The sequence below is a fragment of the Pleurodeles waltl genome, chromosome 5, assembly GCF_031143425.1.
Source record: "Pleurodeles waltl isolate 20211129_DDA chromosome 5, aPleWal1.hap1.20221129, whole genome shotgun sequence".
Lineage (NCBI taxonomy): Eukaryota > Metazoa > Chordata > Amphibia > Caudata > Salamandridae > Pleurodeles > Pleurodeles waltl.
Genome location: NC_090444.1, coordinates 1,819,978,273 through 1,819,991,759, shown reverse-complemented (window position 1 = coordinate 1,819,991,759; position 13,487 = coordinate 1,819,978,273). Strand labels below are relative to the sequence as shown.

At 44.7% G+C, this 13,487-nt stretch overlaps 1 protein-coding gene across 1 annotated transcript; it reads left to right on the top strand.

Annotated features, from left to right (window-relative positions):
* The first annotated feature begins 4,839 nt into the window (after positions 1 to 4,839).
* CCDC167 (coiled-coil domain containing 167) lies at positions 4,840 to 13,128 on the top strand. The gene is made up of 4 exons (XM_069236321.1): positions 4,840 to 4,971; positions 6,750 to 6,844; positions 9,019 to 9,071; positions 11,015 to 13,128. The coding sequence occupies exons 1-4, from the start codon at positions 4,930 to 4,932 to the stop codon at positions 11,116 to 11,118; spliced, it is 294 nt and encodes a 97-aa protein (XP_069092422.1). The 5' UTR covers positions 4,840 to 4,929; the 3' UTR covers positions 11,119 to 13,128.
* Positions 13,129 to 13,487: the final 359 nt, after the last annotated feature.

The window sequence follows — 13,487 nt, the reverse complement described above, 5'->3', positions numbered from 1 at the left end:
GCTTTAGTTACCAGTGGGGCAAAGGCACGTGTTGGAGCTTCAAGGCATTCAGTTGGTTTCGAAGGCCTTCTTCCCATTCATTAAGTGGATGTTGGTTTGGGTATTAATGGACAAAATCATTGCCATTTGGTGCTCAAAGCTGCAGGGCAGTATAGGGTCACAGATACTGTGCCAGGAGGCACTGCCTCTCTAGAAATGGATGGACATTCAATGGATGTCCCTAACAGCAAATTATTTCACGGGTTGGCTAAATGCCAGGATGCACAAGTTCAGCAGACATCAGCTGCCAGACCACAAATGCCATCTTCATTCAGAGGTTGCTCATGGTATCTCCGCCCCATGGAGTGTGCTATAGTTGTATATTTTCGCAACCACACAGAATGAGCTCTGTCAACATTATTATGCAATGGAGAGTGATGTATTGGGCCCCCGTTAAAGGTTATTTTTCAACACTCTCAATTTTTTAAGATTCCCTGATCAACCTTTATTACTGAAGTCACCAATTGCAATACTTCTTATGAGGCATCTCAAATATGTTTCCTCCGAACCCCACAAATTGCTCCAATAAGACCTGATTTTGGTCCTTATGTTCTTCACGGACCAATTCTTTGAGCCGATGCCCAATTCTCTAAGATTAGTGGCAATCAAGAGTGCAGTTCTCATTGAAATTACTCCTGCACCCTGTGTTAATGAGCCACATTAATCTCGGTTTACCAATTTTTCCTGAATAAATTGGTACGGCGAACTTGCACTTCCTTTTTAGGTTGAGCATAGCAGCGCACAAGTACTGCTCTTCTCGACATGCTGTAATCTATTCTGTGGGCTTTAACCACGCAGATCTCATGCCCATCACTTTGATCCGTTCCTGGGCCTGTCTTTCAAAAATCCCCTTATGTTGTTGGTAAATGCTTTTGTTTGTCCCGCCTTGAGGCAGTTTTGTTACTGCCTTGGAGACTGACGCTGTTACATGGATTATTGCACGATCGACAAGACACCTTAGTGTTTTTGAAGTTTTATGTACTGCGAACTCGACACAAAGGTGTTGGAGCACTTTATTTATTTATTTTGCAGTTTTATGTAGTGCAAACTCAATACAAAGATATTACAGCACTTTTCATGAGCACCAGCTACATTACACAAGAACACATTCATTTTTGGTAGCAAGGGGAGAATACATGATTTGCCCAGACTCACAGGATGTTGAGCCGGCGCTGACACTCGAACCGTGTTCCCCAGCTCCAAAGTTGGCAGCTCTGGCCCTCACGCCACATCCTCTCCCCTAGGGTTCTTTGTCTGATGCCTGCTGGGGTAGTCTGGTAATAACTCCTTTTTTTATATAGCACTTGGTAATACAGGTTGTGCCATTTCATAGCGCTGCAAAGCAGGTGGCATTCTTAATAAAATCACTCTAATTCATTTGCAGCGACCTTGAGAGATGGAGAGGTGAAAAAGCTATGTCAGGATTGTAATATGTGACATTCTCCTTCTGTCAAGACCTCTGCAGCGGGTGCATTAACCAACTGACTTGAGTAGAGCTTAACACTAGGTGATATCACGTGCTCCTAATAACCTCCGGAGGGTCACCAGCCAAGCACATAGATTAGTTCTAGGCAAGAAGATGGTGAAAGGTGTTGTCTCCAAAATGGTGGAAAAGGAGATGTGACTCCAGAACCAAGCACTTCACGGCCTCAAGCCTGACAGCAAAAAATGTCTAGACCTTGGATGTAAATTGGGCCTCTTCAAATAGAGTTCAGTTAGTAAGAACTCGATACAGAGGTATTACAGCGCTTTACATGAGCACCGATTACATTACACAAGAACACATTCATTTTTGGTAGCAAAGGAGATTAAGTGATTTGCCCAGAATCACAGGATGTTGAGCCAGCGCCAAGACTCCAACCGTGTGCCCAGCTCCAAAGTCGGCAGCTCTGGACCTTACGCCACATCCTCTCCCCTAGGGTTCTTTGTCTGGTGCATGTTGGGGCAGTCTCTTAATAACTCTTTTTTTTATATAGCGCTTGGTAATACATTTTCTGACATTTCGCAGCGCTGTAAAGCAGGTGCCATTCTTAACAAAATTGCTATAATTCATTTGCAGTTAAGCTACCTCTTCTGTTATTCTCTTTATATACAGTCAATGTTTTTAAAAGTTAGGCTGGTATTGCCAATGGAAAGTAATAATTCCTTTAAAAGTTTAACACACAGAAATATATGACTGCCCGCTTTTCTTTGCTCCTAACTCTTTTGACTCCCCTCATTCTCTGGGTTAAATGCTACAAAGGTGCCTCTTTGTGACTTGTTTGGTGCTATAAGAGTTTAGATAAACACACTAGAAAGGGTTGCATCTCATGGTATCAATTCAAAAGTGACTCTCTTTCTGATGCATACTCTAACTGAAGATTCCTCACTGCCCTCCCTCCTCTCCATTCTCTGGGGTGGTCTCCAAGGTTCTAAGTTAGATCTTGTGCATTGTCTCTTCCATTTTTTTACGGATGATCCTCGTCTGAGGGCACGGAAGAACTCAAAAGAAACTTGATTTAATTGTGCTGGGGTGGCACCTATAGTAGGATCCACACCATCACTTGCAGAGTCAGAGCGAGGTCGCCATGAAGTCCAGTGGAGTCACCTGCCTAGTAGCTACTCCTAATAAACATTCATTAGCCAACCTGGCAAGTGATTCATTCAAAAGATGAAGAAACTGCAATTAGACCAAGTAGCCCGCAGAAAGTGTGTTACTCAAAGTAATAAAATTGTGTTCACCTGGATGTTGTCTCCACCTTGCTGGGCTCAGACTTGCGAAGACAAGGAGTAAAGTGGGTGTTTGTAGGCTCACTCGCCCATGAGTGCCTGCTCTGATAGAGGATCAGCCTGTTGCTGGGTCGTAAATATAGTTATGAATATAGTTTGACTTCTGTTCAGTAATTACCTGTCTATCATGATGCTTACCAAGAACCCTACAATCAAAGCCACATGGGCTTTTTTTTGCAGTTTTATATAGCGTGAAGTCAACCTGAAGGTATTGGAGCGCTTTACATGAGCACTAGTTACATTACACACAGAGACATGTCATTTTTTCAGGGAGATTAAGGGGGTCATTCCGACCCTGGCGGTAAAATCCGCCAGGGCCGGGGACCGCGGATGCACCGCCAACAGGCTGGCGGTGCATCCCTGGGCATTCTGACCGCGGCGGTACAGCCGCGGTCAGAAACGGGAAACCGGCGGTGTACCGCCGGTTTCCCGCTGCCCTGGGGAATCCTCCACGGCGGCGCAGCTTGCTGCGCCGCCATGGGGATTCCGACCCCCTTACCGCCATCCTGTTCCTGGCGGTTTTGGCCGCCAGGAACAGGATGGCGGTAAGGGGTGTCGTGGGGCCCCTGGGGGCCCCTGCAGTGCCCATGCCAATGGCATGGGCACTGCAGGGGCCCCCTAACAGGGCCCCACAAAGATTTTCAGTGTCTGCTTTGCAGACACTGAAAATCACGACGGGTGCCACTGCACCCGTCGCACCCTTTCCACTCCGCCGGCTCCATTCGGAGCCGGCATCCTCGTGGAAGGGGGTTTCCCGCTGGGCGGGCGGCCTTCTGGCAGTCGCCCGCCCGCCCAGCGGGAAACTCAGAATAACCGCGGCGGTCTTCTGACCACGCAGCGGTATTCTGGCGGCTCCCGCCGGCCCTGCGGTTACCGCGGCCGGCGGGAGTCAGAATGACCCCCTAAGTGATTTGCCCAGATCTGGTCAGACTGGCATATAGGACAACAAGGCAGTGACCAATGGATTGGTCTGACCGTGTGTGGGGCCGATTTTATTATCTGGTGGGGCAGTTTTTACTGTTAATTTCCCTGATATTAAAACAAGCATTTCCTGTACCAATCTCAAATCCATGCAGTCTTTCATAAATAGCAAAAAACATTTACAGAGTGTCTTTGAGGTAAAAACTACTGCATTTGCAAACATGGGCCACTTATTACCCAGTGCTTAATTTGTGCCTCTTGTTTCAGGTGCTGAGCACCATCACTTATTTTTGAGGACCGGCGCTTACTCTTCTGCCTGAAGCATTTGCTGCGAGCAAAAGACACATATGGGAGAGACGGAGGAAGAGAAAAACGAAAAAGCATCACAAAGGTAGAAAGCAGAAAGCTGCAAGAGTGAGCTGAAGGGGCAGGGAGTGGCTGTAAATGGTATGAAGAGGCCCGAGGTGGCTTCAGGATTACGCTGCCTCAGTAGTCTGTACTCACACATTTAATTGCAGCAGCGGCGTGTTTAAGAGCAAGGCTTTGGGCACCGGCATTTTTTATTTACAAATTAAGCACTGTTATTACCTATCTAATTCACTAATGACGGACACTTTTGTTTTGGTCCCGGGCCTCTTTTTTTGTCCCAGTCCGACCCCGTGCCCAGAATCACAGGATGTTGAGGCGGCTGCAAGTAATTTTGAATTCCTCCTTTTAAGCGTGTCTCTGAACGTCGATATGTTAAAGGAATGATACTTTGCTTTTACCGATTTCCTGCCAGGCTCTGGCTGCTAATGCTGCCTCTGCCGCGCTTTAATATTAAAATGCCCGTGGAGGTACCATCTGCTCGTTGTTCAAGTGCTCAATATAATCCAAACACGCATCTGTGCAGTGGATCAACAGCGCCACTCAGTGGCCGGTTGTTGAAGTCAGTATGCGCGTGCAGGAGTTGACATCAAGCACACATGGTCGCTGGAGCGATACGCGTGCCCGTGGATACAACCGCAACAAACGTGGCGGCCAAGTCGTGGTGACGCTCCGAACAAACATGGCTGCGGCGAGGAATCGTCCAATGAGGAACGAGAACGTCGGAGAAGAACTCGCAGCGACCAATGAGAGCGGAGCAGGCATGTCTTCCGCACACGTGTTGCTCCGGAGCCTGGAGGTGCGGAGGGGACCGAGCCCGGGAGCGCCGGGGAGATGGCGAGGGACAGGAAGGGGCAGCAGAGCGTGGCCCGGGAGGTGAGGGGCCGGGGCACATTGATATGCTTTGGCCAGCAGCGTGGCTCACTTCAGGGTCTGCAGCCGGCGCCCTGTAATCTGTTTTATAAAATTGAAACCGAGCCTGCGGTCGCCCCGCTGTCTCGGCCGCTTCCCCGCCTGCAGAAGACCCCCTTTCCGAGGCAAACGATCCCTGGTGACCCCCAGCACTGCTTCCCACTTCCATGCGTGATTCACTTCCCCAGCCTAGAAGTGTTCTTTGAATTCTGGGACTTGTATTCTTCTTTATTCCATTATAAATCAGGACTACAAGTCCCAGAATTCAAAGAAAATAGCCTAGCACTGGAGCTTGGCAGCTATGATCTCCATGCACGCAGCATGGAAGGGCCATCAGCCTTGTGCAGCTGGCACAGTACACAGACTTTTATTTTTGACATGGACAAAACCCTGCATTCGTTCTCAAATTTGAACAGTGGAGCATTTACACCAGAGCTTAATTTGAGCCGGTGGTTGCCATGATACTGTGGGGGGGGACCAGCACTTGTTTTTGGGGACTGGCATTTATTTTTCCCATATAAGATATTTACCAAGTACAAGAGAAGGAAAACCAAACATATTGGAAAGTCAAATGAAGAAAAAGACAGCAAAACATTAGAAACAGAAAGCAGGCACCTGCCAGTGTGATTTAAAAAAAATGCAGGGGGTGTTTGGCGGTGGATTAAAGACTACAGACCGTGGTATGCAGTGCACCAGTGGTTAATTGCACAGACCCCTGGCTTCTGAGCAGAGCTTGGGGCACAGGCACTCTTTCTTTCGTTCACAAATTAAGCAATGATTTACACAAACAGTGACATCTTGGTGGGGCAAATTAGGTGGTAAATGTTCACCTGGATGATATTTGGAATGCTTTGCAGTCTTGCTACACACTGCTTCAGTTGATGGTCTAAGATAGCCCTCTATTCAGTACTACGGAAAGGTCTGTAAGTCACCCTGTTGCTCATGATTGGATGGTTTTCTTGACTGTCACCGCCCCTGTTCTTTGTTAGATGGCTTTTCTTTCTAGTGCAGGGGTCTTCAAACTGGCGGGGGGGCTAAAAGAATGACCATCAGTAAACCGCTCTGTAATGGGGCATCACTAACATGGTTTGCCATTTCTATCCAAGCTGGGAGTATGTGTCAAAAGGGAAGGAACTCCAAATACTCTTCAAAACCCCAACTTCTAATAATCACAAGGTGGCTACTTTGACATGTTAATAAGGCCTGTCTGACCAGAATAGTATGTTTGGCATCATGCATTTGATTGCATTATTTTTTAAAACAGTATCAGAACTGCAATGCTTAAGTCTACAGATATTTAAAAGTATTGCCAATTTGAAAGAATTGTATAACATCTGGAGTGTGGACCTGGTGTTATTTTCCAGTTGGAGCATTTCTCCTTTGATCTTGCTTTTGATGGAGTTAGATGTATACTTCCATTGCTGACACAGTGGGAGTACTTTTTTTATATACTACATTTCTCTGCTTTTTAGCACTCTGTGGAAGTGCATGTCCTGCTCCTACCTCTGCTGAGATCACACTAGCGCTCTTTCCCTGCTACCAGAAGTTCCTTTCCTATATCGTTTCTCCCTTCCTCCTTTCCTGTACTCCCCTGAGGCGCACCAGTTGCCTGGCTTCACAATGCCCTGGATAGTATGATTCTAGCACAGAGATGGTACTGTTGGCTTTTGCATTAGCTTTTCCTAGTTGTTTCACTGGTAATAGAAGTTTTCATTTAATTCTACTTCTATTATGTGTTCCAGATTGACAGCCTGGAGGAGAAGCTGACTGCTTGTAAACAGAACCTGGAGAATGTAGACATGAAGTTGCGGAAAGATGAGCTGTCTGAGGAGGGAAGGTACTGCGAGATGCAACCCTTTTGTGAAATTCAGTGGCTGTCCTAATATATATGTATCTATATGTCATGTACTACCAATAATAAACTTTATGTAGAAACAACCCTGCCTCCTCCAGGAGTAGGACACATATGTCGCCTGATGTCTGAGATGTTAATGCCTGTGGGGAACAAGAAGTTCTGTCTGTTTCATCAGATGGACAAGTAGGCATTCTATTACAGTAATCGCAGGCAGCACTGAAGCACTCTGGTGCTCACAGCCAACGAGGAAGTGAGAAACAAATCCCACCAAAAGCGGAGAAGTGTGGAACCCTGTGATTGGTTAGGAGCTCATCTGGACACAAGCCTGGGATGGGCTAGGGTGAATCTTGAGCCCAACCTCAGGTCAAAGGTTTCTCTCTGTTGGGGAAGACACCCTAGTGGTGGACTCAGGGAGACGCTATACTACTATTGGAAATGGCATGGCACAGCTAAAGAATGTAATTTTTGTCTTGCCGAAACTCTTGATTTAAACCATTGTTTATTTGTCTGCCCATCCCTTGTCTCACTTTGAGGTAAATGGTTAAAGCCTATTTGTCCCCAGCTTTCCTTGCTGTCTGCACCTGAGTTTTTCCGAGCCTTATATGACCCCCCCCCCAATGAATTTATTTTGTTTCAGAATTTTTTATTTAAAAATGTAGTGTTTTTTTTTTGTTTTTTTTTTACATTTATTCTAACTACATGCACTGTAAAGTAGGCTCATTGTTTTCCTTGGAAACTGGGTCAAGGACACTGTATGAAACAATACAATTGTGTGGATCCTTCATAATAACGCACTTTATTACACTTATGGGCTACAGGTGGTCTGGCAAAGCATCTATATGCTTTTCCATAACTTTAACCATGTGTTTTTTTATGTAGACCATCAAGGTATCCGATGGTTTTCGCTCATATTTCACCATCTAATATATGTGGTGTCTGCTTTGAAGCACTTTGTTATATTGCCTTTTATGAGGTTCTGGGTATGAAACGTGATCACCTACTAGTAGTTTTTGTCTCAGTCCAGCAATCTGTCTTCCTAATATTGTATCTGCCCATTTGCACTTTACTTTTTAATGTTAATATGGAATGGAATGTCCTTAAACTGTACTAGCACTTTAGAAGAAACAAATATCTATTTTAACTGAGTCATTATGCACATTTGCAGTTTTTTGTTCCTCACACTTTAATTACTGTATTTTGTAATAGTTTATTCGTAAAAATCAATGTTGAGCTCTTTAGAGATTTTTATTTTATTTTTAAATGTGTTTAATCTTTTTACTTGGGTAAACTCTAATAGTGATAATTGTATGGTCTTAACGTTTTTTTTATTATTATGTGCATCTCAATTGTGTTCCAAAGCATAAAAAAATAAATAGAATTGAATACTATTGGCTGTGGCTGGGAGGAGGTAGAAACAGCAGCCACCCATGGCATTCCCTCTTCGGCTGACATGTTCTGAAGAAAGAATGCTGTAAACAGGGGATGAGAGGGCAAACCGCTCCAAGGTGCACATTCAGAATTGCTAAGAAGCTGGAGGCTGGGATAGGCAGTTGCGGAGGGTCTCATCCCGAGCTCTGATGCCTTTGTTGGGCCCTTCATGCCTGTTATGCTCATTTTGCTTCTGCTCCGTTGAGTTCTCTAGTAAATACTAGTAGTTACTACATTTGTGTAAATTGTTTGTCCGTAATTACATGAACTTTCGGCAAAATTACGAGAAATTATGCATGAAATACAAATCGTAATTTCGTACTATATTTTAGTGTGAAATGGTGCGTAATCGCGTGAAGTTGCATAATGGTTTAATTTCCGGAATTCTGTGTAACGGGCATAACTCAAAATCCCCAAAACTGTGGCCTTTAAACTAGCAGAAATTAAACTATTGACACACTTTATGACCTTGAAAAGAGGCAGATTATCAAAGCTCCCTCTGTGGGTTTCTTTTAGTTCCGCACAACATTAAAACTTGTAATTCCAAACGTGTTTTAATGAAATGTTTTGGGGTGTTCTGAAGCCATGGTTTGTGTTAGTACAACACGAACAAATGAATGTACAGACGCCTGAACTGTAACCGTGGACTCTACCTTCTGCAGGCCTGAGTAGCATAATTTCATGGAAGTACCAGGACTTAACAAAACATTTTCTTCTTATTTTTTCAGGAAAAATTTGGAGAAAGAAAAAAATTCCCTTGAGTCGAGAGTCTCAAACTACGGTAAGGGATTTGGTTTTTTTGGCAGTGAGTGTATACACATGGGATTTTAAACATCAGGGAAAAAATTGCATTGAAATCCATAAAAAAAACACAACACAGGTAATAGAAAACCCTGGTAATTCAGCTTGTTTCGTACGTCTAACTTCAGTTTGGGCCTATTTTTTTTTTTTTTACATACAAAAGTACACTTAATAAAATGCGTTTTGCCCCCAATACACAAGGGGGGGGGGGTAGATGTGCTGAAGGGAAAGAGTATTTTGAATCCTTTGTTTGTTAGGATGCTGACTAAAAATTGGTCACTTAACTATGGGTTGGATGAATCCGTTTACTACCTGGTAAAACAGTGACCGCTCAACCTTTCATGACGTCCTGATCCATGAAAGCACCCTGAACGTTTCAAAGCAACCGAGAGGGGACGGAAAATTCAAGGATACTGTAGGGGGGGTGAAAAGTCAAAATAGAAAAGCGGAGAAGAATTGGAGAAAGCGAACAAATAAAAACACATATTTAATTACATTTTTAAACTCTAAACTACAAGCGGGGTAATCTTGGGTCAATTTTCCATTCTGGACTTCTGTAACAACATTGTGCTGTCCTCTCGAGCTAGAAATGAAAACCGCACTTTAGCTTTCACGTGCAGTGCAGGGAAATCTTTGTTAACCATTGCTGTTTCCAGAGGCAAGGAAGGACCAGTGGGCTTTTATGTTTAAACTCTAGCCTAGTAATGTACTCTCCGTCTAATTGAGTTTCTATTAGGCAAACCTGGATGACGTACACATTTAAACTGAGGATGAAATATGACTTAGGTTATCTGGGTTCAGCCACTGCTACTGATAAGAAAAATGATTTATCTAACTCTCTATACCTGTCAGCCTCCTTCCTTCTCGGACTCCGTTTCTGCATTTTTGTGTCTTTATGCTACATATGGCAATACTTTTTATTTTAAATATTCTTCTTAATATAAATGAATGGACTCATCAGGAAATATCGTGGAAGGTCATGTGTGAATATTGTTCTAATATTGCTTTACTTTGTGCCTTGTGGTGCGATGTCGGAGATGCAGCCTATTGGGGCCGGATTCACAACGTTAAAGTCACACGTTTGTGTAAGTTTACTCTTTGTAAGTATTCACAAGACTGCGATTTAGTAGTAACAATGCAACTGCAGGGATTCCTCAGTCAGGGCGGAGAACTCTGCACATAAAAAGACAGGCCTGTCCCATCTTTTTAGTGCGGAGGACTCCGCTCGACTGCGGTTTCTCCACAGTTGTAAAGTTACTATGAAATCACAGTTGTGTGAATGCTGAAAAAAAGTAAACTTGAACAAAAGTGCAAGTTTACCTTTGTGAACTAGGCCCGTCGTAGCTAGAAATCATTCACCGAAATTTGGCAACCCAAAGCCAAGGTTGAAGGAAAAAAGAAAGGGGCTTTGTGTGAAGCACAACTGGTGCGCAATAGCTCAATTCTTATCCAGAATAGAGCATGTCAGCAAAAGAACAAACACTTTGGGCTAAAGGCTTACTTTAAGGCGCTTGGAGGTGGCGGTTCATTGCTGTCCAGGACTGATGGATTCAAGCTGCAAGAGCCTAGTGGAGAAAACCGAGACTGACACTGGCTGGTAGAAACGGAAGCCCCCCCCCTTCACACACACACACACACACACACACACAAAGCTGTGATATACACAGAAAGCTTTGGAAGTTATAATTGATGTTGCTGTATTTTGTTGGATCTGGTCTCCGTCCCCCTGGACACAATGATCTGACGCTGTGATAGCGCCACCCTGTGCCAGTCTGCGATGTGTGCGCAGCTAGCCGCCTTTGATAGCAGCATTACACTCGGCTCCTGGTTTGGTTAATGTGGGTGCTCATGTTGGAAACACTTTGTATTCTGAAGTCTACCACTGGAACCTGAACTACTCTCTTGTTTCCATTTGTTTTTCAGAGAAAGAGTTGAAAGCGCTTCGTCATGAGAACCGCAAGAACATGATGCTTTCAGTGGCCATCCTGCTCCTCCTCGCTGTAGTCTACTCTTGGTGGACCATGTGATTTTTGCTTTCTTTCCTAAGGCTTGACACGTCTTGATGGGATCCATGCTCTTTGGCGTTGTCCAGCAGGTGTTCTAGTCTCTTCTCCCAATGGTGAGAGATTTCAATGGCATCATGAAAGTTTTTTAACTGTCTGAAAGATCAACAGGTGACATACAGCAGTCCAAAGGAGTCTCGTTGGAAGATCCTGTGAGTGGTAACAAAATATAAAATGCAAAAGTGCATCTCTAACCCTATCTTTTGAGTAGGGCCTACAATGTGTGTATTCTGCCCGCCTCCCCTGTCCTCCAGTGCTTTTCCTGTTGCTGGTGATGAAAGCTTTTTTAACCCAAAGATGGTTCAAACACTACACATTGCACTCTGCGCGATGAGCCTTTTTCAGCTTGGCAACAAGCTATTAGTGGTGACTTGTTAGAAGACAGCTGTTCTTCACCTTCTCCTGGTTGGAGCCAATAGCCTACGTTGAGGAATCTCTGTGCCAAATGCTAGGAGAAATCTGCTAGGTCTCCTTGGTGGACATGCGCATCCTGTGTGGCGGAGCCAGATTTTACTGGTGGAAGAAGAAGGAACATCCGAGTTGCTATCAAGGGACTTTGTTGAAGATCAAGGAAGATGGGTGGTCATCTTTGAGCAACCTACATTATTTGAATCCTCCTGGAGTGTTTTTTCAGCACTGCATGCCCGTGGTGTTGTGCTCAGTGCAAGAAGGAAGGGCTCCTGCTTTGATACGCCTGCCCTGATGTTTTATTTGTTGTCATTTGAGGCATTCAGAATGTGCAGGGTTGTGATGCATCCATTGGCAAGGTGAGGGACGGGCGCTGCTTCACGAGCACCAGGCCCACCAAGAGGGAGTGGAGGGAACCAGCACTGTTGTGACCATTGTGGGTGCCTCTGCTAGCTGTGGCCCTGTTAGACACCCGTGTCTTTGGAAAATGTTCTAGATTGTGCCTAACAAATGTGGCACGAGATACCAAGAACGTGTACTGTCCTCTGAGACTATTGTGGAACTCGAAAGGGGCTCCATAACCAAGATAATGAGAAGTGCCTTGAGGGAGCTGTCATGTTCGGTTGTTGCCCTCAGGAAGAGTAACAAAGGTATGGCCAGGTGGCTCACTAGAAGACACGAGTGTGATAAGATGTAGCAGAAACCATTTCAGGTGTACTGCTTATGCCATAGTTAATACTTTGCAGAATATTGAGGCTCCGACGCGCAATGGGGATGGTGTACTGTGTTACAGATGGGACTGTGTTGGTGGTGTCGAAAGTGTTTCTTGACTTCAATTTCCTAAGGAGGATAAAAAATGGATTTTGCATTTAGAATATTTAGGGTGAAAGAAAAATGATTCTGAAACCTTCCACTTAGCATTTTTCACGAAGACTGAAACCAACTAGAGTCCTTGCACACTAATGTTTCTTGCTTTCTTCTGTGTTGACATTCCCTCTTCCTTCTCGCCAGGGAGTCAGGTGTACTCCTGTCATTGTGCATAGCATGCTAAAATCTAAATATGAAAGTGAAGGAGAGAAGCAGCCTGCAGATAGAGCTATAGTGGCCTATGGACATATCCCAAAGAAGGTGGTCCCGTGGTGTGCTCTGCCACCAGTTACGCCGAGCTCCAGGAGCCAAGGGCACAGCGTTACACCAGACGCGTGTAATGATGCCCACGTTCTCGTAGTGCAGCTCGCATTTCCACAGGGGGCCTGCAGCGAGCTACTGCAGCAGCTGCTAGCCAGTGCTTCACTGGAGAAGGCCATGGTTTGCTGATCTGCTGTTCCTCAGGGGTGCACAAGCCATGTTGCATTACCAACAAGTCATCAGTGTGCCCTGGCCTCGACACCCCACACCCCAAGTGGTGCTGTGCTACTTTGCCAATCCCAAATGCAGGATACTTTATTTTTTTAATTTTTAGCCCTACTATCTTTACTCTGTGAGCAGCTAAGGTGTTTTCCTTTATTCAAAACAGATGTCAATTTGTGTTATGTTTTCTAGAATAAATGAATTTTTAAACAGTGATTTTTTAAATTTTTTTATTTATTATTAACAATAATGAATTTATTTAGTCGGCAAACAGTGCTGGGCAGAATATCATCTAACACCGCGTCAGAAAGTCAGCAGTGTGTGGGAGAGAGGGTAATCGGTGAGAGTTCAATTACATCAAACATTGTAATATTAGTGAGTATTAGAAGTTCCACATATACTCCTGAGAGGTCCCAGTGAAAGGTTAATGGTTTTCCCGGGTGTGATTGTAGTAAGACTGAGGTACTGTGCTCTAGAAGCCATGGTTCATGGTAGTATTGAAGCAAGGAGGGGGATGGGGGCTTTGACGTCCGCTACTTACTTTCAGTTCTTATTGCGGTTCCAAAATGGAAAAC

What these genes read in the sequence shown, in the direction of transcription:
- CCDC167 (XM_069236321.1), top strand. Translation starts at nt 4,930, where the DNA reads ATGGCGAGGGACAGGAAGGGGCAGCAGAGCGTGGCCCGGGAG. An exon ending in GAGCTGTCTGAGGAGGGAAG is followed by an intron (nt 6,845 to 9,018) that starts GTACTGCGAGAT and finishes TTATTTTTTCAG; the next exon opens with GAAAAATTTGGAGAAAGAAA. An exon ending in GTCGAGAGTCTCAAACTACG is followed by an intron (nt 9,072 to 11,014) that starts GTAAGGGATTTG and finishes TTTGTTTTTCAG; the next exon opens with AGAAAGAGTTGAAAGCGCTT.